The sequence below is a fragment of the Condylostylus longicornis genome, unplaced genomic scaffold, assembly GCF_029603195.1.
Source record: "Condylostylus longicornis isolate FDR11 unplaced genomic scaffold, ASM2960319v2 ptg000153l, whole genome shotgun sequence".
NCBI classification, from domain to species: Eukaryota; Metazoa; Arthropoda; class Insecta; order Diptera; family Dolichopodidae; genus Condylostylus; species Condylostylus longicornis.
In genome coordinates, this window is record NW_026578121.1 from 466,311 (window position 1) to 492,802 (window position 26,492).

General features: G+C 20.0%; 3 protein-coding genes across 3 annotated transcripts; 2 read left to right on the plus strand and 1 right to left on the minus strand.

The window, feature by feature from the left end:
• Positions 1–676: 676 nt before the first annotated feature.
• LOC129615903 (cyclin-dependent kinase 5 activator 2) lies at positions 677–8,912 on the plus strand. The gene is made up of 4 exons (XM_055531320.1): positions 677–2,555; positions 5,556–5,693; positions 5,958–6,163; positions 8,342–8,912. Exons 1-4 carry the CDS (start codon positions 1,422–1,424, stop codon positions 8,490–8,492), a joined length of 1,629 nt encoding a protein of 542 aa, XP_055387295.1. The 5' UTR covers positions 677–1,421; the 3' UTR covers positions 8,493–8,912.
• Positions 8,913–19,767: 10,855 nt separating this feature from the next.
• Positions 19,768–21,739, minus strand: LOC129615884 (interferon-inducible double-stranded RNA-dependent protein kinase activator A homolog). The gene is made up of 5 exons (XM_055531293.1): positions 21,638–21,739; positions 20,909–21,046; positions 20,515–20,834; positions 20,277–20,420; positions 19,768–20,041 (listed from the first exon to the last, which is right to left on the minus strand). The coding sequence occupies exons 1-5, from the start codon at positions 21,737–21,739 to the stop codon at positions 19,768–19,770; spliced, it is 978 nt and encodes a 325-aa protein (XP_055387268.1).
• A 2,105-nt stretch (positions 21,740–23,844) lies between these two features.
• On the plus strand, positions 23,845–25,148 carry LOC129615913 (cyclin-dependent kinase 1). The gene is made up of 3 exons (XM_055531330.1): positions 23,845–24,135; positions 24,189–24,692; positions 24,749–25,148. The coding sequence occupies exons 1-3, from the start codon at positions 23,975–23,977 to the stop codon at positions 24,990–24,992; spliced, it is 909 nt and encodes a 302-aa protein (XP_055387305.1). The 5' UTR covers positions 23,845–23,974; the 3' UTR covers positions 24,993–25,148.
• Positions 25,149–26,492: the final 1,344 nt, after the last annotated feature.

Below are 26,492 nucleotides of genomic sequence, written 5' to 3' on the forward strand. Positions count from 1 at the left end.
CATTCATTTTTAAAGTTTTATACTTATATAGTAAAAAAAAAAAAATTTCACTATCCCTTCATAAATCATAAGTAAAAAATATAACAATAATTTTTCTTCTTTTATATGGAAAGGTACTCATCACAACATTTTTTTTTTCAATTACATTACAGTATTATATACAAATCTTTTATACGTATAACAAAAAAAAAAAAATTTGTATAACAGTTTTGTGTTTTTTTTTTTAGTATACATAAATAATAATACTTGTTTGATAAAAATATAAAATTGTTATACAATAAATTTTTTTCTACTTTACTGAAATTTTTCTGTTCGAAATATAACAAAAAAAAAAAAAATATTTTTTGAAGAGACCTAAAAAAAAAGCATGCGTAAATCAATGTTTTTTTTTTGTTTTTTGTAAAAAAGTAAAGAAAATAATGGTAGATTTTCTTGGCAATTTTAAATAAATGTTATTATTATACAAAAAAAAAACTGATATACATATGAATACACATGTGTATATGTTTGTATTCCTTCAATCCTGCACAAGATTTAATGCCGTTTAAAAGAGGTTTCTGCGCAATAAAGAAAATCGATTCTTTAGTAGCTGATTTTTTTCGAAAGTTTTCGGTTTGATAAAGTTTCCAGTTTGCTGCTAAAAATATCTTTAAAAAAAAAACCAATATAATAAAAATAATAAAATTAATTTCATTAAAATTCATTTAAAGTAATCTATTGATATTAATAGTTATAAAATTAATTATAATAAATGAAATTCTAATATTAACGATATTTAAAGTGAAAAAATAAATTTTACTCAAGTTTTGATTGGAAAATCTACGGCGAGACCTTTTTTTTTTTTACTTTTTACTTTTTACTACATATACACTCGTTCATATATGAGAGGATACATAATATATTATGTTAAAAAATTTTAATATTTTTTTCTTGTTCGCAATTAAGAATATTTTTAAATTAAAAAATTTCTGAGAATCAAAAACCAAAATATATGAGAGAAAAATGAAATAAAATTTTTGAATAATAAAAAAAAAAATTTCAAATATAAGAAATTAAAAGTGTAAATAAATTTTCCATGCATAATAAAAAATAAAATATTAAAATTGCAATCAATTTAATTATAAAATATTTAAAAGAAACTCTTAAATAATAAAAGAATTTAATTTTTATTTAAATGTTTAAAATAAACAACAATTTGTAGCATAATTTTGGTTTTTTTTTTTTGTATTTCTTTTAATTGTAAAATTTGAAATAAGGAAAAAAAAAATTATTTAATTTAAATACAAAAACTTCATTAATTTTTTTTTTATTTATTTATTTTTATTTTCGTTCATATAATTGAAAATTAATATAATAAAGATTTAAAATCCTTTAAATAAAAAAAACCAAAAAAAAAAAAAAAAATCAGACCGAAAAATAAAATGGGTACCGTGTTAAGTTTTAGTCCTCGTGAAAGACGTCCTGTTTACTCCACCCATCATCATAATAACCACCATCATCATCATCATAATCATCATCATCATAGTAATAATGGTACTGGAAGTGGTGGTGAAAGTGCAACTGGCAGCTTAAGTTCATCAAATTCAGCTGATTTTCCATTAAATAATTTCTCATATGAACAGCTCAATAATGCAAAAAATCGTGAAAATACAAAACCAATTATAACATGCCATCAACAAATTGTTAGTAATAATAATTTAAATAGTAATAACAACAATAATAATAATAATAATGGCAATAACAATAATAATAATAATAATGTTGTATTAAATCATCATGGAGGAAATAATCAAATAACACAAAATAATCATACAACAATTATTAATAATAATAATATTAACAATAATAATAATAATCACACAATTAATAATATTAATAATAATGTTAATAATAACATTAATAATAATACTAATAATATTAATAATAATAATAATAATGGTAATAATATTAATAATAATACAACAACAAATATTAATATTAATAATATTAATAATAATAATAATAACAATAATAATAATAGTAATAATAATAATAATACAGATCGTGCCAATGATAGTGCTAGAATTTTATCAGAAAAAAATGCACTTGAAAAAAATTTAAAAAAGCATTCAATATTTATAAATGCATTATCATGGAAACGATTAGCAGCATCACATGGTAAAAAGAAATTTGATAATAATAAAAATAAGGCTGCTAATTTACCAACAGCAAATTTTCGGCCACCATTAGTTGATGCAATACATCCATTAGCTGTTGATAAAAATAAAAATATACAACAATCTGTAACGCAACAACAACAACAACAACAGCAGCAGCAACAGCATCAACAATCACAGCAATTACAACAACAGCAAAGACAAGTATATTTTACACCAAATGCACCAAAAAGCTCATTATTAGCATTAGATTTGGTTAGAGCAAATAATACAAATTCAACGCAACAAACAGATAAATTAGCGCCAAAGTTGCCTCTGTCCCTTCCAATGCCAATACCTTTGCAAAATACAATTGCACAACCGCAACATAACCATGGACCTAGAAAAACAGTTATACAGGTATAATCTTTTTTTTTTATTTTTAATATTAATAATAATACAATAACTATAAAAGCCAAAATGTTGTAAGTTGTCACAATTCGAAATTAATTTAAAATGTTGTTTACAATAATAAAAGTCAACAGCTTGTATTCTATTAATATCGTCTTTTCTAATGTCTAATATTATATGAGAACTTTTACAACAACAAAAATTCTCTTAAGTTGTTAGAATTTCTATAAGAGTAAAGATCATTTAAAACGTTTTGGTTTACCGTTATACAGGAATAATTAAATTCATAAACAATTATTGTATATACCTATTGTTGTATGTATAACATATATTTGTATATCATAAAAATTACGACAAAACAAATAATAAATAAAAAAAAATCATTATTAAATTATTTTACTTTCAAATATTTACTTTGAGTTTTCATAAAATATTTAAAAATTTTCTGTACATTAACATTTTATTTTGTGATATTGAATGTGGTGTGCACGTTCTACATTCATTGTCACATCATTATTATTACAACATTTTGGACATTATTCAAATACAAAAATCAAATTAAAAAAAAACATTTTTTTTTTGACAAACTTATGTAATATAAAGATTAAGCTTATCCTGGATTATTTATTCTTATGTTTTATTATATTTTTTCTCCAAATATTTTATTAACAAGAAGAAGAAGTAATGAAAGAAAAACAAGTTGGGGGGGGGGGGGGGGGGGCAGTGGAACATTACTTAATTCTCAGAATTCTAACGATATATGTAGGCACACTGTATACAATAATAGTAGAATGGAAAATGAATTTATTTATATCGTAAAAGAAAATTAATATTAATTGAAAATTTTAAATTAAAAACTTTTTTATTTAATATCTCCCGTTCCGACAGGATAACAAGAGGTTGTAATTACATATTCAAATATTAATAAAATATTTTAAATTTTTAAATTATGCATACATGCATACAATTATAATAATAATAAAGTAGAAACACTTATGTTTTATAGTTTCTGTTCTGTTTCAAAAACAGAAGAAAAAGTTTTTTTTTTTATATTGAATTATTTTAATATTTAATCATTGTATGTGTATGAAATATATAATATATAGATGTATATATACTTAAACATACACGAGTAGGTTTACATTGTAATATATGAGTATGTATGTATATAAGAGCTGCATATGCGTAAATTTATATAAGTGGTATAAAATATTCTATAATGAAATTCAATTATCCATGTGAGAATTAGATTATTTTTGAATGAAGAAAAATGTTTAAATTTATTTTAAGTTTTTAGTTTTTTTTTTGAAATGAACACATATAACTAAACAATATTATTATTACACAAAATTTTGAAGAATTAAATCTAGGTATAGATGCATAAATAAGCCCTTGTTTTTTAGAATAAAAAACTAATTTTAAATTCTCATTTTTGTCAAATCTTATTTCTTTTGCTCTTAAATTCCCTAAATAACCTTTTACATTCCAACACTTCTCTCAATAATAACAGAATATACAAAATTTATTTTTTATTATTAAAATATAGCTACTTGAATTATTGTTCAAATTTATCAAAGTTTAATAGTCACAAAACCTTAGAAAAAGAAAATTATTAAACAGTTTTATACTTACCTATATTTTTGACAAGACTGATAACTCAAATTGATCCAGTATAATGTAATTGTATTGTTGAATTCATTCAGTTGACATTAAATTCACGTCTTAATATAGACGCCTTGAAATTATTATTTCAAATCAATATACGTTTAAGTAGGCAGACGCCTTGAGTTTATTATTTTTCATATAAAAGTTACTAAAGAGGAATGATAGTTGAAATTAATTTTAATTTTCAAAGACTTGAGGAACACTATCGAATGTTTGTATATTGAATAGTTTTCACTATCGATTGAACGAATATTGAACATACATATTTCAGTATCGAATATATCGAAAGTTCTATTTTGCGTAATATGTACTTTATGTAATTTAAAATTACCAAGCTTGTTTGTTTTGAAAACAAGTTTGGTAATTTTAAAATTTTAATGTTCACAAATATTAAAATTCAACGAATTTAAACAATTTCGTTTTTCTTTCAGTTCACAATTTAATGTACGTACGAAATGAAAGTTGCAACGTGTAAAATACGTAACTTACTGTACGTTCAATTTTTAACATTTAAAAATTGCAAATTCGTGTAAAGTATTTTTTTTTTTTGTATTTTTGAGTTTTTGTCAGTTGCCACTCGTTATTTATGTTTCATAATTGAACAGTAAGCTCGCATCAATTTTGGTATACGTCGGAATATAAACACTAATATTAGTATGTATATAAATGGTAGCTGTATGCGGTACGCGTTTTTTCGGTTATTCATGATGAATATGTAGTTTCTGCACAAACAATTAAAAAAACTAGTCAGTGTGATGTGAAATTTCATGATGTTAGAAGAGTGTTACTTTCTGTTGCATTTAGTTTCCCAGAATATTGTCAATTTGAGTTGGGAATTATTATTCGTTTATGTTGTTGACATGTTGATTATATTATCGTGTGGTTTCGTACAACAAAGAAGAAATCTTTTTTAAAAGGAAAAATTAAAAATTTTCGGTAGAAAAAGGAATATCGAATATATCGAATATATTCAATTTTACATATTCGAATATTTAAAATGCATAAATTTTTTGTAACAATTCAAATTATTCGGTAGTTCCCATCACTGTTTTTAAAGTAACTTGGAAATCAGTTCTCTTGCCGTCACTCGGCTTCCATGTTTTAAATCATAAATCTAGCTGAAAATCAAATTATGTTTAAATTAATTTTTATTCAATCTCGTATACTTTAACAAATGGTTAATAACATTTGCAGGATAAAATATAAATCTTCACATACACAAGGACATTTTGTAGTTTTATTAATTTGAAAGCTATATACTGAAAATATCAAATATTTGATGTTTATCTATGTACATATATATGTATATTCGAGTTATTTATTAAAAAAATGTATAAATTATAGGCATCGACATCTGAACTTCTTAAATGTCTTGGAATGTTTCTTCATGATCGTTGTAAAAAGTTAAGAGATTTCCAAGCTGGTGACGCTGTTATGTGGTTAAGAGCTGTAGATCGAAGTCTTCTTTTACAAGGGTGGCAGGTAAGTAATTTATCATATACTTACGTATATTCAATTTAATTATGAATTAATTTCTAATTTAAAGTTTTTTTTAGTTTAATTAAAGTAATTCAAACTTTTTTTTTACTGAACGAAAAAGAAATATTATGTAGGAGGAATATGAAAATTAATTACGAAATTTATTTTTGGAATTAAATGTGTACATATTTTTTTCGAATTAATTATTATAGTGAAGATAAATATTATACAAATGAAATTTAAATTGTTCCTTTTTTTTATTTTTAGGATGTTGCCTTTATTAATCCAGCTAATGTAGTTTTTGTTTATATGCTTGTAAGGGAATTAGTAGATGGTGATGAAACTAAAGAATCTGAATTACAGGCAGCAGTTTTAACATGCTTATATTTGTCATACTCGTATATGGGAAATGAAATAAGTTATCCGTTAAAACCATTTTTAGTAGAAGATTCAAAAGAAAAATTTTGGGACAGGTAAGTTTAATTCAGCGATATATATATATATATATGCCTTCCTATACAGGAAGAAATAATATAGATAAATTCAATTTTAAGTTTATTTTAAAAAAATTTTTATTAGTTACTTTTGTAAGCGAACTTGGTCAAATTTTTCTCCCAAGAGACGATATATTTTGGGTACATACAATGAAATCTTGAAACTATAATAAGTATTTACCGGATTTGTTAAAACCAGAATTTTTCAGACAGATTTTCAAATATGGATGAATTATTCTAATTAGTAGCTCTAAGCTAAAGATAGTTAACAAGCTAAGCAAGTTTATTAAAATTTAGATTTATATATCTTTAAAATTTAATATACAGGATGATTCAATGATTAGTGCCTTAACAAATACCATCGTCTAGGCCCTAAATTAGATATTCAAAAATTAGTAAAAGTTTTAGGTAATTAAGGAATTAAAATTAAGGAATTTTCACAAAATTTTTACCTAACCAGGTTGCTTTGCTCATATAGCTTCCCTTCCAAAAAAGATAGAAGCTTCAAACAAACAGTTAACGTTTACGTTGTATACGGACGCACTTATATTTCAGAATGATAAACCAAAATTATTAAAAGAAAAGGTCTTGTATGTGCCTTGAAAATTAATCGTTATCAATCCATTTTTTATTTATTACATGCGGCATATGTGTGTATATTACAAAGGTTCAATAATTACCCCTTGACTCTAAATAATACTTATACTTACATACTTACATATATACTTTCTCATTTCAATAACAGAGCAAAATTTATTACATATTAAAAATTAAGACAAAATATCTATTTGTCTTATAGAAAGACAAAAAGGAATTAATAATTAATAAAATTTTTTTCAAAAGAAAAAAAGTAAAAATACAAAATATGTCAAAATAATTTTGGACACAATCAAAATGTCAGGGCTGCCATTTATATAACATAATAAAATTAATTTTGCTAAAATATTAATTTCTTTTTGAATACATTTATGTACTCGTACGTGCATATATCACATATGGGATGTCACCATATTTTTTTCATATATAACTGTAATTACAGTTTTACTGTTATAGCTACTTTTGTAATCATTCATAACAATATATTGTTGATGTTTAATATACGCAAGTACAAGGTCGTCAGTAAATAATATTGATGAAAACAATAATAATTTACATATAAGAATATGTATATTACTCATATACAATTACATACATATGTACATATGTACGTATGAACTTATGATAGGTGTATGAAACAAGTATTTTTAATGCTATATTATTATTATTTTTCTATAAAAAGTGTAATAACCATAAATATATTTACATACAATTTTTATACCAGTACATATTTGATTCATTATTATTTTGAAAAGAACAAAAAGAATATAAAAACAAAACGAAATTAAAATAAAAAATTATTGAATATTTTGCATTATAATGGAAATTTTAATTTAAAGCTAAAAAATTGATTCTAAATATTAAAATAAATAAAATTATGCGCATATTTTTATTTAAACAATTATTATTAAATGAGAAAATAAGAGAAATAAAAGAGTTGATCCGAAGATTTTTATCAAATATTTTGTACTCTTTGCTCAAGTATGTTAATGAATTTCAAGAAATAATTTTATATAGAAAGTTATATAGAAAGTAATTGAAGTTATATTTATATATTATAGAGTTTTCGTTTAAAATACTAATTCGAGGTTTCGTTAGTTTGACAAATAACAATGTTGCAGATTCAATTTCAATTTAAAAAATATTTTGAACACTAATAGCAATATTTATAATACAAAAATTCTCTCTCTCTTTTCTTAATCCTCATTTCCTGTTTCCTGTACACCAATAAAATAAAAAAAAAAATTTAAAGAAGCATTAAATAGAAATTCGATTTGTTTCTGGTATAATATGATCATGAATATTAATCATTCTATTCGATATGAAGTTACGTTTAATTTTGTTATTAAATATAACTTACGCCTGAAAATGTTATCAAGACTGAGATACCTAATATTTATAATAAATTGCTTCCTTGTGCCCCATTCCCAATTTTTGTAGTGTTCGTTATTTGATTTTTTTTTCCCATTTATTAAAAAATTCAATATTTATTTTAAAGATTTTATTAATAATGTTTTTTTATTTTGTTTTTTTATTATTATTATTCTTATCTCTTTTAAGATGTCTTTTAATTGTTAATCGTTTGAGTGGCAATATGTTACGTATAAATGCTGAACCTGGTTTTTTTACTGAAGTATTTACTGAATTAAAAGGATGCGGAATGAATTCAAATAATAATTCAAATGGTTCAATTAATTGTGGTGCTGCTTGACGTAAAAATCCGCCACGTGAAGTTGTCGTTAGATTATCAATTGCTGGTCATCAACAAAAATATCAACATCAAACAATGTTACAAGAACTTACAAGTGTAGTATAAATGAAAAAACAACGCGTAAGAGACGAGACGAAACGAAATGCAAGATGTTATTAAAAAAAATATATATTAAAAAAATTAAATTAATAAAAATTAAGAAAAAAAAAATATTATATTATAATATTAAGACAACTTTTGTGTATACAAAACCAAAAAAAAAAGATAGAAAAAAAAATGAAAATAACAAAATATAAGTATATTTAATGAAAGTAAATTTCAAAATATTTATGAACGCCCGAAAGTATATAATATTTCAAAAAAAAAAAGAGAAAAATATTATGTAGCTATAAAAATAAGGAAAGTAAAAAATTTTCAAACTGAAATTTAAAATAAAAAATTTGTTATATTATTTTTAATCCTAAGGAATATGGAAAAAAAAAATAATTAAATTAAATTAAATGAAACTAAAATAATTGAATTTGTTTCAAAATAATTATTTTGTTGCTTTTTGTATTTATTGTATATAATATATACATATATATATACATACACATATTATGTAAATTAAAAATAAAAAAAAAAATAATGATATTAAATTATGTATATTAAAAAAATTGAAAAATATTTAAAATTGTAAAATTTATCTTAAGAAATTTGAATCGTTTTTCTTTTTTGTTTTTTCTTATTTGTTTTTTTTTTCAATTTCTATTTCATTGTAGTAGTATTCAAGTTTTTAAAGTTCGAAAAAATTGGCTCATATTTAATATACAATTAAAAATTATTATTAAATAATATTGAAAATGAAAAAAGAAAAAAATTATGAATAATCAATTAATTTATTAAAAATATTAAAATATTAAATAAAATAAAATTATATCGGTTTCAAAAAACTCAAAAATAAAAAAATTGAATGAAAAAAAAAAATATAAATTTTAAATTAAAGAAAATATTTAAATATTTAATATTAAAATTAAAATCAATTTGAAATTTCATTAATTAATTTTACTTTTATTATTTTTTATTTGATTTCTTAAAATATTTAAAATACTCATTTTATGGTATTGAATAAATACTTTGATATAAATAATTGAAAAATTTGCAAATGTCTCAATTAAGTATATATACATAATATGTATATAATTTCTGATTTAATATCCAAAATAATTTAAAATCATAAAATATGTAAGTGTGTCTATAAATTGGAATCCATATTTTAATTCAAAAATAACATCAATTTAACATAAATTTACAATACAGCAATATACAATTTAAAGTGTTAGACTAATCAAATTGATGTTAGATTTTTATATTAAATTTTTATTTATAATAATTGCCCTTATTATTTATTTATTTAATTTATTTGAATTTTTAAAATTTATTTTGAAAATTAAATTCTTTATAAATCATTTTTCATTTTCCATATTAAAATAAATAGAATAAGTTGTAATGTCAATTTTGAAAAAAAAAAAATATTAATAATAATTATAATAAAATAAAAACAAACCATTAGGTTATACTAATGTTTTATTTTACAATATATAAAATAAAAATTTCTATATTATTATCAAAATATTTTTCAAAATTTACATAGTATTATAATTATTATAAATAAATTAATAAAATTTATTTAAAACAAGTTATAAAGAAGATGAAAAGAAAAATATTAAGGGATTTTTTTTTTTCAAATATGCAATAATAAATTTAAAAATCATAAAAATTCTTATTATTTCTAATAAATTAAATTATTTTTAAAAGAACAAAAAAAAAATAATTAATAATTATTTTTTAATTTTCTTACATTTACTTTTTTTAACTATTTCTTTTCAAAATTTTTCTTCGTATATATAATTAAGGGCGTTCAAAATATATATATAGCTATAAAATAATTATACATAAGTATATAAATAAATTAAATATTATATAATATATAATTAAATAAAAATAAAAAATCGTTAAAAACAAATTTCTATGACTTGAAAAAAAAAAATGAAAATAATTTATTTTTCTGAATAACAAAAACCAAAAAGAAAAAAAAATTTTTTTTTACGTTATGATATTAAAATAAAAATGTAATATTGATAAAGAAAATAAATTTAAAATTCAAAATGAAAACCAAAAAAGAAAAACATTTAGAAAATTAAATTTAAATACAAAAAATATTATTGTAGATTTTAAATTTAAAAGTCTACACATATACATATATAAATTCAGGAAAATTTAACATAACAAAATACACCTATACACATACAATTAATTAAAATTAATTGAAATACTGGTATGCCTTTGGATGAATTGGTTTAAAATGAAAAATGTAGATATTAATTAATATTAATAATTATCGTATTTAAATAAAATATATTCAATACAATTATAATTTTGAAAACAAAAAATAAATTAATTACATTGTAAATAATTTTGAATGAAAAATCTTATGTAAAAGTTTTAAATAATTTAAATTCAAAATGGGAATTGTACATTTTGCCCGCGTAGCAATTTATTTCCAAAATAAGGAAAAATGACAGAAAAATAAAATAAGCTTTTATTTAAAAAAAAAAAAATTAGCAAATAGTGAGGATCATGTGAATGTACATTTGCTCTAAATTTTTATTTGTATATATATATATATATATATATGTACATAGGTACTATATTATATTTTAACTTTCTAACTTAAGAACTATATATTTTAATTTAATATCGTTTACAATATTTATGATATATATATATATATATATATATGTATTTTAGTTATTATAAAATCAATTTATAGAATAATTAAATTTATTAAAATTATATACATAATATTTATTTATTCATTCATTAATATAGGGTATCTACCCCTATTATACGCTCTATGTCCCAATATATGGTTGATTCAAAATCAACTTCACATATTCTTAGTATAATATAATTTCAATTATTGATTTTAGTTTCAATAATATTTTTAATAATTTATTTTATAATTGTTTTAGTATATTATATATATATATATTTTTTTTAAATATTAATTTTTATTAAATTAATAATTTAACGACAATTATATATTAATTATATTTATGCTTTTTTAAATTCTGTTAAGCAGAATTTTATTTAATGCAATAGCAATATAAAATAAAATTTAATAAGTATTATATATATACGCAATATAAATATTAATTTTAACGCAATTATTAATTATTATTACTGATTACTATATATAATGTTAAATGGATGATAATTTCAAGTGATCAGATAGTAGAAATTAATCATATCAAAAAATATTATGAATTTCAAATAATAAAATTTTCCTTTTTTTTTTTTTAAAAAATATGCTTTTATGTTTTAGAATTATTGAAAGGATAATTTAAAAAAAAATTAATTAAATTCAACATTTAATTATTTAATAATATTTATTATGTTTAATATAAATTAACATTAATAATTAAATAACTAAAGAAAATTTAATTTATTATTTTAATATTCAGACTTATTCTATTAGACGCGTCATATTTATGATTGTCACATTTGTGATTGATATTTTTATTATACTCTACAAGACGCGAAATGTGAGGTGACAGAAGCGAAACTAGATTTTTTTTTTAATGTCAGAAAATTAGAAAATTATTTTTTTTTTTGTAAATAAACTAGTGACTGACTAATAAATCTAAATAACATTAATACTTTTAATTAGAAAAAGAAAGATGTATTCGAGTTTTTATTTAGTTTTTGGATGAAAATAATTCGATTCAAATTTGAAATTGCTGACAATTAGTTATTTTTACACTATGGTATTAACAATATTAATTAATATTGCTATTTAAATATCTAATTTTATAATTAGATCTTCTTCATTTCATTTATAATTTTTAGTTTTAAAAAATGCTTCTAGTAAAAAAACATTCGGCACATTTTATGACAAATAGTTAGACACGCTTCTATAATAGAAATCAAAACAAATCTGTCATCTCACACATTTTTATGTCTGGTTAGATGCGTCTATAATACAACAAGGCAGATTTATTTAAAATTAATATACAAAATTAATTATAAAACCAAATATTTAATATTTAAATATTTGTATGTTTTTTTTGTCGAAGTATATTTTTCTAATTTGTTTTATGTACAGTTTTATGTAAATACTTTATTCATAATATTAATAATGTTTTTATTAATATTAGTAATATTTTCAATTACACCAATTATATGTTCATTAATTTACATATAATTTAATTAAAATAAGAATATATAGAGAAACTTTTGGTTTTCTTAAAAAAATCTCTTTATACCAACTTATCCGAGGTCATACTGTATTTTATATATATATATATATATATATATATATATACGTATGTATTTATATATATAGCATATAATAAACAAATTTAAATATTAATAACTAATATTATTATAATTTATTGTTTCAGTGTCACGATAATGACCGCTAAATATTATAATATAGTCAAATACTTAAATAAAAAAAATTATGTATAATAATACACAATATATATATATATATATATATATATACATAAATATTAAAAAATAAAAATATAAATACAATTTAAAAGAAAAAATGTATATTATATGTAATTTTAGTTATAATAATTAATTAATAAACAGAAAAACAATGAGAGAATAACCATTATTAAAAAAGACAAAAAATAAATGATAAAATTTAAATAATAAAATTTACTTACCAAAAAAAAAAAACAAAAAAAAAACTATATAAAAAAAAAAACAAAAAAAAAAAAAAATAAAAAATTTCAAATTCTTGTTTGAATAAAACATAAAAAATTAATGAATTAATTATAAAAATTTAATTATTATATTAAAAATAAATGGTTTTTAAGAAAACCAATAAAATATAGGTAAAATATTAAAAAAGAAAAATATAAAAATTTGAAAAATTACGGAAAATGAAAAACCAAAAAATTTACCATTTTATAAAAAAAAAATAAAAAATAAAAATTATTATTTTAATTTTTCAGTTTGCAAACTAAAAAAATAAACTTACTAAATACTAAACTCAAAAAAAAAAAAAAAAAAAACACAAAACAAAGATCCATATTTTAAAAAACCAAAATTAACAGTGAAAAAATCCAAAAAAAAAAAAATTAATTAATAAATTAAATAAAATTCATAAACAGAAAATTTTATAAATTCTATATACATTCATACATTCCATACAAACACAATACATCCATACAGAATTAAATAAAGCTTATGCATGTATGTAACATAAACATATATATATAATATATATGTATAATATAATTTACATACACTTAAAAATGTAAAAGAAAAAACAAAACAAATTTTGATGAATAATTTAAGTTTACCGTATTTTGGAAGTAGAACTCTCAAAAAAAGAAAACTCATGACATTTTAACTGTTGTATTAAAGAACATAATCATATTGTATAACACTATATTTGGTTTAATGTCATGTCTAAAACGGTTCATTATAATTATTATTAAAAAGAAACAACAACAAAAATATATAAATAATAAAATAATTTATTTATATTATAATATTCAAATATAATATAATATTATTTTGTATATGAAATATACAAATATATATATATATACATACATAACATATATAAAATGAATATAAATATAAACACATACCTATATGTATTTATATTGTAATATATTATAATATATATATATAATATATATAATATAATATATATATTATATATATATTATATATATTAAATAAATATATATATGTATACATATATATATATATATATATATATATATATATAAATAAAGATATATATATATATATATATATATATATATATATATATATATGTATATATATATGTATATGTATATATTTATATGTATATATATAAAATAATATATAATATATATATATTTTATATTTATATATATATATATATAAATATAAAATATATATAGATATATATAGATAACACCGTTTCATATTATATAAAGGTATATACTTATTTTCCAAAATACATGAAAAACTAACACAATGACAAAAAAATATATACATACATATATATTTTTGATGATTTTTCTTTATTACATATAAAAATTATTATTATTCATATATTATTTTTATTTAATAATTGTACAAATCTTAATACATATATGTATAATATATTATTTATTGTAATAACAATAATAAATAAATAAATAAATAATAATAATAATTATAAGAATAATAAACAATATACATATATTTTATAACATAGTAAAAAAGTTGTGCCACTAAAAAAAAAAAATTAATTTATAATATCGAATTTAAGTTAATTAATATACCATAATTATATACTATAGCTATATGATAATTTTCAATAATCATTAAAATATATTCTCTACGTTATATGTGAATATCAATTAAAAATAATTAATAATTAATAAAGCAGTTAAGGCTTTTTGATAATTCAGATGCCTTACTATGTAATTCGATTTTCATGAAACGATTATTCGGAAAAATGGTAAGGTAGTACCCCAGGGACCTTACTATGTAATTCGATTTTCGTAAAACGATTTTCGTATTTGTAGAAATGTAATGGTAATTTCATTCAAATTGATTGGTAGTTATGGCAACACTGCAGTAACACTCACATATTATTACATTTTATGTTTACTTTTTGATTTCACCCATAGTTGACAACAAAGAAAATAAAATTGCCAATTTTTTCGTATTTCTTATTTATTAAAAATTATGGCAAATGATCTATTCGTATTTCTTATTTATTAAAAAAAGGGGCAATTAATCTAATGAATAATGTCAAACTCAACTGTCAGATTGTAACTAGTGATAAAATTAAAATGAATTTCAAAATTTTCTATAAATTTTGGAAAATTGATTTAATCTTCGGCAAAAAAAACATTCATTTCATTAAAATAATTAAATTTTGTAATAAAACCCAAAAATAAAAATCATTTGATGCCATTTTTTTATGGCAAATATATCAAAACACAGCCGTGTACTACGAAACATAATGACATTACTGACATTAATGTGTATGGTGGCAAATTACAACTATAAATGACTAAAACTTGATATTTTTAAAATAATTTGTACATTTTATTTTATTTTTTTTTTCAGTTTATTTATCTATAATTGTACCCTAAAATTTAATACAGGACTTGAATATTCTTTGTACGAATTTAAACTAAAAAAAAAAAAATTATTGAATATAAAATTATTAAATTATTAAATAAGAATTAAACAAAAAACAAAAAAAAAATAAAAAAAAGAAACAAAAATGAAAAATTTCAATCTTTGACAATTGAATCACAAATTTACCATAAAATAATTAATTATATAAATTTTATATTCTTTCTTTCATTTAATTATTATATAATTAATAATATTAAAGAAGAAAAAATAATAAAATTATTTTTATAAAAAAAATATAAAAGAAGAGGAGAGTATAAAATATTTTGAATATAGGAACAGTATGAGTTCTTCTCCCAAGATATGTTTGTATAATTTTATTTTAACAAAACTATAATGTATAAGAATTAATTTAAAAAAAAAACCAAAATTATTTTAATTTGTTTTTATTTGTGCAATATTATATATATATAATAAGTTATATTTTATTTTGATTTTTCATTACTATGAGTAAAGAATCCATTATAAAAATTGGCAAATTTTCCAAACTTAAAATTTTATGAATTTTCTATATACTGCACAGTTCAGAAAACTTTCTTCATAATTCATAATTGAAGGTTTATTAATTAATTAAAATTATATTAATAATTTTATTCATTTATTATTTTTCAAATATTTTTATATTTGGAATTTAAAAACAATATGCATTTATTATACAAATTATAATATGAATTGCAATGACATGACATTTTTATGTTTTTATATATTAAGGCTTTTCATAAATGCAGTATATCGTGATATATATATATATATATATCACGATATACTATATATATAAATAATGCTAAAAAATAATGCTAACCAAATTTATTTATGAGCATTACCAATTTTTTGCAATATAACAAAATTAGTAGGAGTAGCAAAGTTATAAAGAATAGTTAAAAATATATTGCATATATTTAACACGTTATATATTTGCAATATTCCGTTTCGCATTTATTACTTTGCAATATAACGTTTATGAAAATCTCTATTATGTTAAGACAATATTCTACGTTTGCTGCATCATATATAATATGATAGATAAAGTTTGGAAAATTAAAAAAATTTTTTAACAAATTTCATTTTACAAAATTAGAAAACTAATTTTTATGCTTAAATTTTATGTTTTTATTTTTATTTCATTTTATTTTTACTATATATAACATTATATTAATTTTTATATAATATTCCAAATGTTTTAAAGGAAAAATTTTAAAAATTTGATATTTTATTCATTTAAATAATTATATATACATGTATACATATATATATGTATATACATATATAATATATGATATATAATATATATATATATATATAATATATATGTATATATATACAATTTAAGAATATATATTAATAAATAAATTATGATTGCAATATTTCATTATAAATCAAATAAATATAATTTAATATTTTAATATTTAAAATAAAAAAATGTATAAGAACAAATTTTTAATTGACCAAAAAAAAAAAAATTAAAAAAATTAAAAAAAAAATTTTAATTATAATTGAAAAAAAAACCCAAAAAAAAAAAAAATAAAAATTAAAATTTTAAACCAAAACTTTAGTCAAAATTAAATTAAAAATTAAAAATTAAAAAAAAAAAAAATTATGTGATATTGTTTGATATTTTCCATTTTATTATTTTAAAAACAAAAAATTTATATTTTGGTATCGCTGTTTAAATTTTAATTATTATTGTCTTTTATTAATTTATTAAGTATTTTTAATTTTAAAATTATATGTTTTTCCTATATATATATATATATATATATATATATATATACATTTTGTATACATATATATATATATAAAATATATATATATATATATATATAAATATATATATATATATATATATACAATGATATATATATATATATATAATATATATATATATATATATATAATAATATATATATATAATAGTTAAGTTATATATATATATATATTATATATATGTATGCAACTATCGAATAAAAAAATTAAATGTATTAATTTATTTCTACTATTTATTATATATAGTATAGATAGTATAAAAATAGACTTGCATAATATTATAGAAGAGCTGGAAATAAAAAGAAGACTTATATATAATTATATTTATTAAATTAAATTTTATAATTTTGAATTTATCATAAAAATTTAATATACATTTAATATGGGAATTAATATATAACGTAATTATTAAAAGAATCGGATATATATATACTCGTACATAATTACATAGATTACATAGGCTAAATACAGTCAAAATATTTATGTTATAGAGAACGAACATTCCATAAATTTTGAAATTTTAATTAAAAATTTATTTATTTATTTATAATTAAAAGAATAGCATAATTATTTTATATTTAAGTAAAAAATTGTATTCGGTGAGACACGTCATTTGTATTCACTGATAAAAAGTAACGAAGTGCGAAGTAACGATTATTATTGATTATTTTGTTTTTTTTTTCAAATAAATTTCTTTGATTTTTTTTTTAAGAAAATAAATAATATTTTAATTTAATATAATTTAATTATATCATTTAATTATTTAATTATTAAGTAAACTGATCCTAACGATTGATAGTAACTAGTCATGTAATTAAGTTCAATAAAAGTCATTCATTCCCAAATTTCTCATTTACTCATGTTACTCATTCCAAAGTTTTTATTATAATTTAACAATTACTTAAGATTTTATGGTTAGCTTGTGTATTAAGCCTATCTATGTATTTATGTATAGAAAAAAATCGCCGATAAATGATATTCACCATAAAACTCTGACTATAATGTACACATACATACATATATACAGTTTATACTTATTAAATCAATGGTGTAAAGAAAAGCCGTGCAATATTTATTTAAAATTTATTTGAAAAAATTTAAGAAAAAATTTTATAATTTCTTAATTAAACATTTAATAAATATAATTATATACAATTATTTAGTTTTAACATATGTATGTATATATACAATAATAAAATATTTATGTATGTTTGTTTGATTTTTCCCTCCTCAATTAATTTGTTTTTATTATTATAGTTATATAATTTTAATTTTATATATATGTATATTTTTTTTTATAAGTATTTTTTTTTTTTTTTGTGTTTTCAAAAAACATAAATTTTGAAAATTTCTTTTGTTAAATAATTTTAAGGAATATATTTTACAGTTAAGATATTCTGATGTACTAAAAAGAAAATAAAAAAAAAAATTAAAAAAAAAATAAAAAAAAATTGAAAAATAATTAAGTTATAATATATAGAAAATTTCTTATAGAACAAATACTGAAAATTGTCTTTTATTTATAAAATTATTAAAAATTTTTAATATAGAAATAATTTTAATATTGTAGACTGTTTTCCAGTATGTCAAAGATTTGTTATTAATCATATATCCAATCTCAATTTAAAAATTACAAGAAATGTAAAACAAAAAATAAAATAATAATTAGTTGCGTTAGCAACGTATATTGAAATTTATAATGTCACGTTTGAATTTATGACTACCGTTAAGTTACACACATTTAATAATAATATTGAAAAGCAAACTAAAGTTTTATTAAATTTTTAATTTTCCTTCTAACAAATTTTATAATTATTAATTATTAATTCTTATGTCTGTTTTATATTAAACCAAATTAATAACCCTTTTCAATTAATATCTATATCAATAATATCAAATACCGGTCGACAACAATTACATTTGACGGTCATCAATCGGCAATCAACAATTTATTACGAAATAATTTTGCATATCAATTTTCGTGTACAACTTTTGCATACAACCGGTTGACAATATCTTGAGCAGCAAATTATTTTTCATAATATAAATTTGAAATTTAATTTAAATGATATTTCATTAAATAAAATTTATTGTCTTCAAAATTTTCCGTTTTTCCCAAAAAAATAAAATCAATTGAAATTTTTTTATCAACAAGAGATATAAATATATATATATATATAGCAATTGAGATTTTTAATTATGTACTTATTTTTTGTATTACTTGTCGGTTACATTACAAATGCAGGCATACTGTTGTAAACAAAGTTATAATACTTTTGTTAACTCCAATATCAATTTAAAATGCAAAATAATTCAATGCTCATTTTATTTTATCGATTACACCTTTTACAGATTCAGATATTTCTTTTAGTCTCTGTATCATATTAAATGCAGCATTATGTTTTGCATCTTTTTTACGATAACCAAAGCCGGTCACACGATATTTTCCAAGTATACAAACAACAGTAAATTCTTTACAATGCGGTAATCCTTTTTCTTCTACAATTTCATAATTTGGTAATAAAAAACGTTTTGCTACACACATTTCTTGTAATAAACCTATTGGATTTCCATGATGATTTTTTAATTCAATTCTAAAATCGTATATTTTTTATTAAAAAAATCATTCAATTAAATTTGTTGTGTAAAAATATAAATGATAAATTTGTAATAATGAACGAATCCTTCTTTTGTATATACATGTACATGTACATATAAATTAATTGAATTAACAGAATGATGATAAAACATAAGGATTAATATAAAAATGTAGAGATGCAGGTAAATTTTTTGAATTGAATTCATATGGTTTATGTGGTTTAAACCTACTCTTTTCTGCACATTAAAGCAAAATTCTTTAAATTTTCTTCAAAGGATATTATTTTGTTATCATTAGTATTAATATCGTTTTCATAGTTTTCCGACATATTAGATAAGTTGTCATTTTTGTCTAATTTCTCATTCATTGTCCTCCTAAAATATAAAGAAATCATTTATAATATGAAAATTTTGAAGTTTTGAAAATAATTATAAAAATTCTATATAATATACATATGTATGTATATACTTATGTGGTCCACTATTGATTTTAGCTTCTTTTATTTCATATTCAACTGGTCTTTTATTTTCAGTATTTTTAATAGATAAAAATATTTTGTTAATTAAAGAATTTGCAGCAGAATATTTAGCTTCCTTTTTTGTATAACCATATCCAAATTCTTCAATATAATTTTTTATATTAGAAAATGAAATACGATAACAGAATTTTGGGCAATGTTCTGGTCCTTTACAATAAACAAGCTCATATTTTGGTACAATTTTATGACGAATTAATAACTCTTGTAATAATGATATTGAATTTTTATTTTGTATATCAGCAAAGTCATGCTATAAAATATTTATGTATATATGTATATTTATTATTATTTGAATTTTAAGTATTTTTAAAATTATAGCCTTACTAGAGTGAATAAGTTCTTAAAAAATGTAAAATTTTGTCCTAAACAAATTGAATTAGATTGATTTACATATTCATTTGGTTCCACTTTTGATATATTCTCGAATACCTCGGAAGTTTCTATTCTTGTTGATTTATCATCCTACAAAAAAAAAAAAATTCTAAAAATTATATAAATTTTTTTAAAGATTTATATTTTATAAATAATATATCAAATTACTGACACTCTTTATAATGTTGACAGTAATTTTTTCCGCTGAGAGAGATAATTGTGAATCTTTTAAAATATAATAAGATTTTGAATTTTTCTCTGTTTCATTTGTCAAAGCATTGCTTGAAATTATACTAATTGCATTATTATTATTGTTATGTTGTATGTCAATATTTTTATTATCATTAATAAATAAATTAGTAAATTTATTGATTAAAGCTTCCGCTGCAATATTTTTAGCGTGTTTTTCTGAATCACCAATACCTACAGTTGATATTATATCTCCCTTATAATCAATTGTAACTTTATAAATAAATGATTGTTTTAATAAATTTATACTCTCCATTAATTCATAATTAGGTGTAATATTATAATTTTTTAATAATTCTTGCAATTTTAATACAAAATTTTTGTTGTCATTACATAATTGTTGAATTTCCACCTGAAAATATTTATATACATATATATAATATTTTAAATTTATTTTATATAATATATGCATGTATGTATGTATGTACTTACGTCTTTAATAGCTTCTTCTAAAGAAATTTCATTAAAATGTAATTCATCTATTTTTTTGTCACAATTTAGTCTCGGGTCATCAATATTCATAACATTTGCCATCATTTAGGTTTAGTCTTATTACAGCAAATAAATAAATAATTTTTTATTTAATTCAAAATTTTTTCTTAATTTAAAATAAAGAATTTTTTCAATACATGAATGTACGTACGTAAGTACACATGCACTAATGGTACTAATATCTAATTTTCATTATTAATTTATTAAATTATATCCATATACACTTACTTATTTTTTCGATATATTATATTAATTTAAATATTACTTACTCCAATATATATACATATTTGCTTAAATATTCATAATATTATTGCACTTTTAAAATTTAAAGAACCCTTTCGCTCTATATACATACATATGGTATACAAATTACACAATATTTCACAATGAAAAATTCACTTTAAAAATAATGCGCTAAGCCATACGAACCTAAGAATATAATAATAATATACATACTTGAATTATATGCATATATTATGTGTACATATATATAAATATATTGTATATACGAAATATAAAAAGTTTTTACGATAAGATTTTCAATTTTAACCATTTATTATTTTTACAATCTATAGTCAATACTATTCTTTACATTAGTAAATACAAAAAGTTACTGATAAACTAATTTTATAATATAGATGATTATGAATATATGAATATATATATACCTACATAGGTAAATATTTAATATTAGATTACAGTCACACAAAAATCGCTGAGTGCACATAATATATTATAAATTAACAATATACACATCAGCCCAGAATTAAACCATTTCGATTTGTAACATATTGTTTTTCGTATTACATCTCAGTTTAATTTTCCCTAAATTTAATTCATTTTACATTGTTTTTTTAATCATGTCCTTCGCCCACTTTTTAAAGGATACAACATATACACTTGAACGTTCATATACATACTTTTAAATTCATTTTAAAAATGCTTTTCGCCTAATTAGGTCTATTTTGGGTAAAATGTCAGTTGAACTTACCATGTTTTAGTTAGTGAAAATTTATCTGAAACTATTTCAAACACTAAAAATAAAATAAAAAATGTTAAAGTTAAAAACAAATACATATTTATTAAATTTTATAAGTACATTGGCTCTTTATAATTTGGAATTGCTATAAACAATTTTATTTCTACTTGAATTATTTTTCCTTTTACATCCACCATTTCAGGAAAGTCTAGTATCTGCCCGAAATAAAGGTTAAGTTGTATTTATATTTTTTAAAATCCGATAAAGTAATTCGTTTTATTTAAATATAAAAGTACATAGGCAGATAAGTCTATATACAAGACTCGATGGTACTCTCCTAGCAAGGTGATACAATGGGTTTAGAAGAAGAAAAAACACCAAGTGGCCATTTCGCCTTAAATTTAATCTTTCTGAAAACCGTCCAAACTTTAAATTTAGTTTAAAAACAGTTTGCAATATACATACGTATGCATGTATGTCTATACACAGTGCCATATATATTTGTATTATAAATAAGTTATGTGCAATCATATCTTACAATTACAAAACGAAAGAAAAAAGTCAAAAATTTACAAAAAGAAACCTTTTTTCTAACATAACAAACACAACAAAAAAAATTAATCCTATACCACAACCACACCCGGCTTTAAAAAACTTAAATTAATGCAAGATAGTGGCGCTGTTGTCAATTTAGTAGTATAATTACTTAATAAATGAAATATATAAAAAAATATATTAGATAAATAAAAAATTTACTTTAATGGTTTTTTTGCTTTTATTTTCAAATATATCAGTCCAAGATTTGTAAAGAATAATTCAAAGAAAACTGGAATGAAGTGCAACGGAAAATATCCTTGAGCTCAGAATTTGACAGTCTTCTTAAAGTATATCTACATATATCTAAAAATAAAATTAATTTTATTATCAGTTTTCGAAAATATGTATACATAGTTCTAATTTTTATTTATACTTTGCTTATTTTCAAACTAATTAATATTTCAAAATTTTTGCTGTCAATTCTTAATAAAACAGAGCCATCTGATATAATTAAAAGTAACAAGAGTATTTTTGAATTACGGCAACTTTGATTTGAAAATTTTTTTTTTTTTGATTACCTACACGCTTCAAAAATCAAAATTAAAAAAGAAGCCAAAAGCGCTAATTTTGACAGATTTTTGAAATTGCACTTTAACGTAAACGATAATAATTTCATATAATTGATCTAAGTTAATTTGAAATTCAATCAAAAAAATAAAATTTATTAATGAATTTAAATAGAAAAATAAATAAAGTTTTTAATGAAGCTTAAAATGGATGACTTTCAAAAAATTGAAAAGATTGGTGAGGGGACATATGGAGTAGTTTATAAAGGGAGAAACAAGGTAACAGGACAAATCGTAGCCATGAAAAAGATTCGTCTTGAATCCGAAGATGAGGGAATACCTTCTACCGCAATAAGGTAATTGAAAAATGTTTTACGATGATTGTTGAATTTCAATAGTTGCATTTTAGAGAAATATCCCTCCTAAGAGAACTCAAACATCCAAACATTGTTACACTTGAAGATGTGATAATGGAGGAAAATCGTCTATATCTTATATTTGAATTTTTATCAATGGATTTAAAAAAATATATGGATTCGCTTCCGTCTGACAAAGTGATGGATCCAGAGTTGGTGCGAAGTTATGTGTATCAAATAACAAATGCAATACTATTTTGTCATCGCCGTAGAGTTCTGCATAGAGATTTGAAACCGCAAAATTTATTAATAAATAAAGATGGTGTTATAAAAGTCGCTGATTTTGGTTTAGGTCGTTCATTTGGTATTCCAGTAAGAATATATACACATGAAATTGTAACACTTTGGTACCGCGCCCCAGAAATTTTATTAGGATCCCAACGTTATTCTTGTCCTGTTGATATATGGTCAATTGGATGCATTTTCGCTGAAATGGCAACTAGAAAACCATTATTTCAAGGTGATTCAGAAATCGACCAGCTTTTTAGAATGTTCAGGTACATATTAGTTATAATTTTCAGTATTGAAATTATATGAATATTGTATATGTTAGAATCCTCCGTACACCGACAGAAGAGATTTGGCCTGGTGTAACAGGACTTCCAGATTTTAAAGCAACGTTTCCTTGCTGGACACAAAATCAATTAACAAATCAAGTAGATCATTTAGATGAAAATGGACTTGACCTTTTACAAAAAATGCTAACATATGATCCAGTTCATCGCATATCTGCCAAGCGGGTTTTAGATCATCCATACTTCGATGGTTTTGATAAGAAACTGATTCCAACAGAATAAAGGCTAAATTGATATAACATTTTTTTTTTTGTTTAGCACCTTTATAGCATTTTATCTCTAATTTAAATTAATCCTACAATATACTTTATGAAATGAATGATTTTTTTTTAAAAGGAAAGTTTTTAGTTTCACGAATGAATATTAGTCAAAACAGAAAGTGAATTAACAAAACAATAAAAAATATTTAAAAAGAAAGGATATGTCAGGATGAAATCTGCGTATAATCAATCGCAATAATATTTTTATATTTGATTTTAAACTAAATAAAATATTTAAAGTAATGTAATATGTTTTTATCATTTTTATATTTACTAAATATGTACTAAGACAGATTTTCTATTAAGAAAATTTAACAATTTACAAGTACATACATAGTAAATGCGAACACATCATTATTGGATTCACATAATAAAGTTTTTTCAAGTCTTATTCAATCAAATCTTTACTAACTGGAGCTAGTAACATCTCGTGAAAATATAAGTGCTCACTTTATCTAATTAACTAATCAATATCGTTTATCTAGATAAATTAAATACAAATGAAAATCTGTAAGTGCATAAATAGTAAGAAATTTCCAAAAACTCAGCAATGCACTTAATTTAAATCTTAAAATCTTTTTGAATCGTTACAAATCTACAGGAGCTATCTACATAATTTACATTTTCAGGTTTTTAATATGTTACGTTTTTCTATGTAATTTAAAAATGGAAATGCTTCGTATGAAAATTAAAGTTAAAACTAAAATTTTAAGAAAAACCCCAAAAAATCGGATATGTTAATGAATTTATTAATTAATATATAAATTCAGATATCTTACAGCTTTGGAAGTTAAATGAATTTGCAGACTACAATTTTTGCAATTTTTACAAAACTGTATAATATATCTGCTAACAAATTATATTAGTTATTTGCTATTAATTGCAGGGAAATGCATAGTTAAACGCAAAATTCATATAAATGTAACTATATCTGAATTAAATACTAGAAAATTAAGTTTTATTATTTAAAATAATTTAGTATAATTTAGTAGGTTTGTACTACGTGAGCAAAAGTGCACCGCGATCACGTATAAGAATCTATTGTGCGTCCTCATCCGAGGGCATTCATATACATAATTTAGTATGTTAGCGGGATAAATATTTTACAAATATATGGAAAAAAGAAATAATCGGATAAAGTTTGTTATTGCCAATTTTCATAAGAGCAAAAATTAAAATTTGCATAACTCTTAATCTTCTTTGTTTTTCTTTAATCTCTATGAATTTATAGCAAAATTAAGAATCAAAAATAGTTAATTAGATTGTAAAGTTTACTTTTATATATTTTTACAATCCTACAACTCCAATGAAGACTTTAAATTTTTTTTAAGATCATTTAGGTTTTTATTTCAAAATTTATATTTTTAGCTATGTTAGACTTAAATATTTTTTTTAATTATTCCCGGAGGTTGTAAGAAAATTTTGAAATTTTGAAATTTTACGAAAATTTTAGAAATTTTGA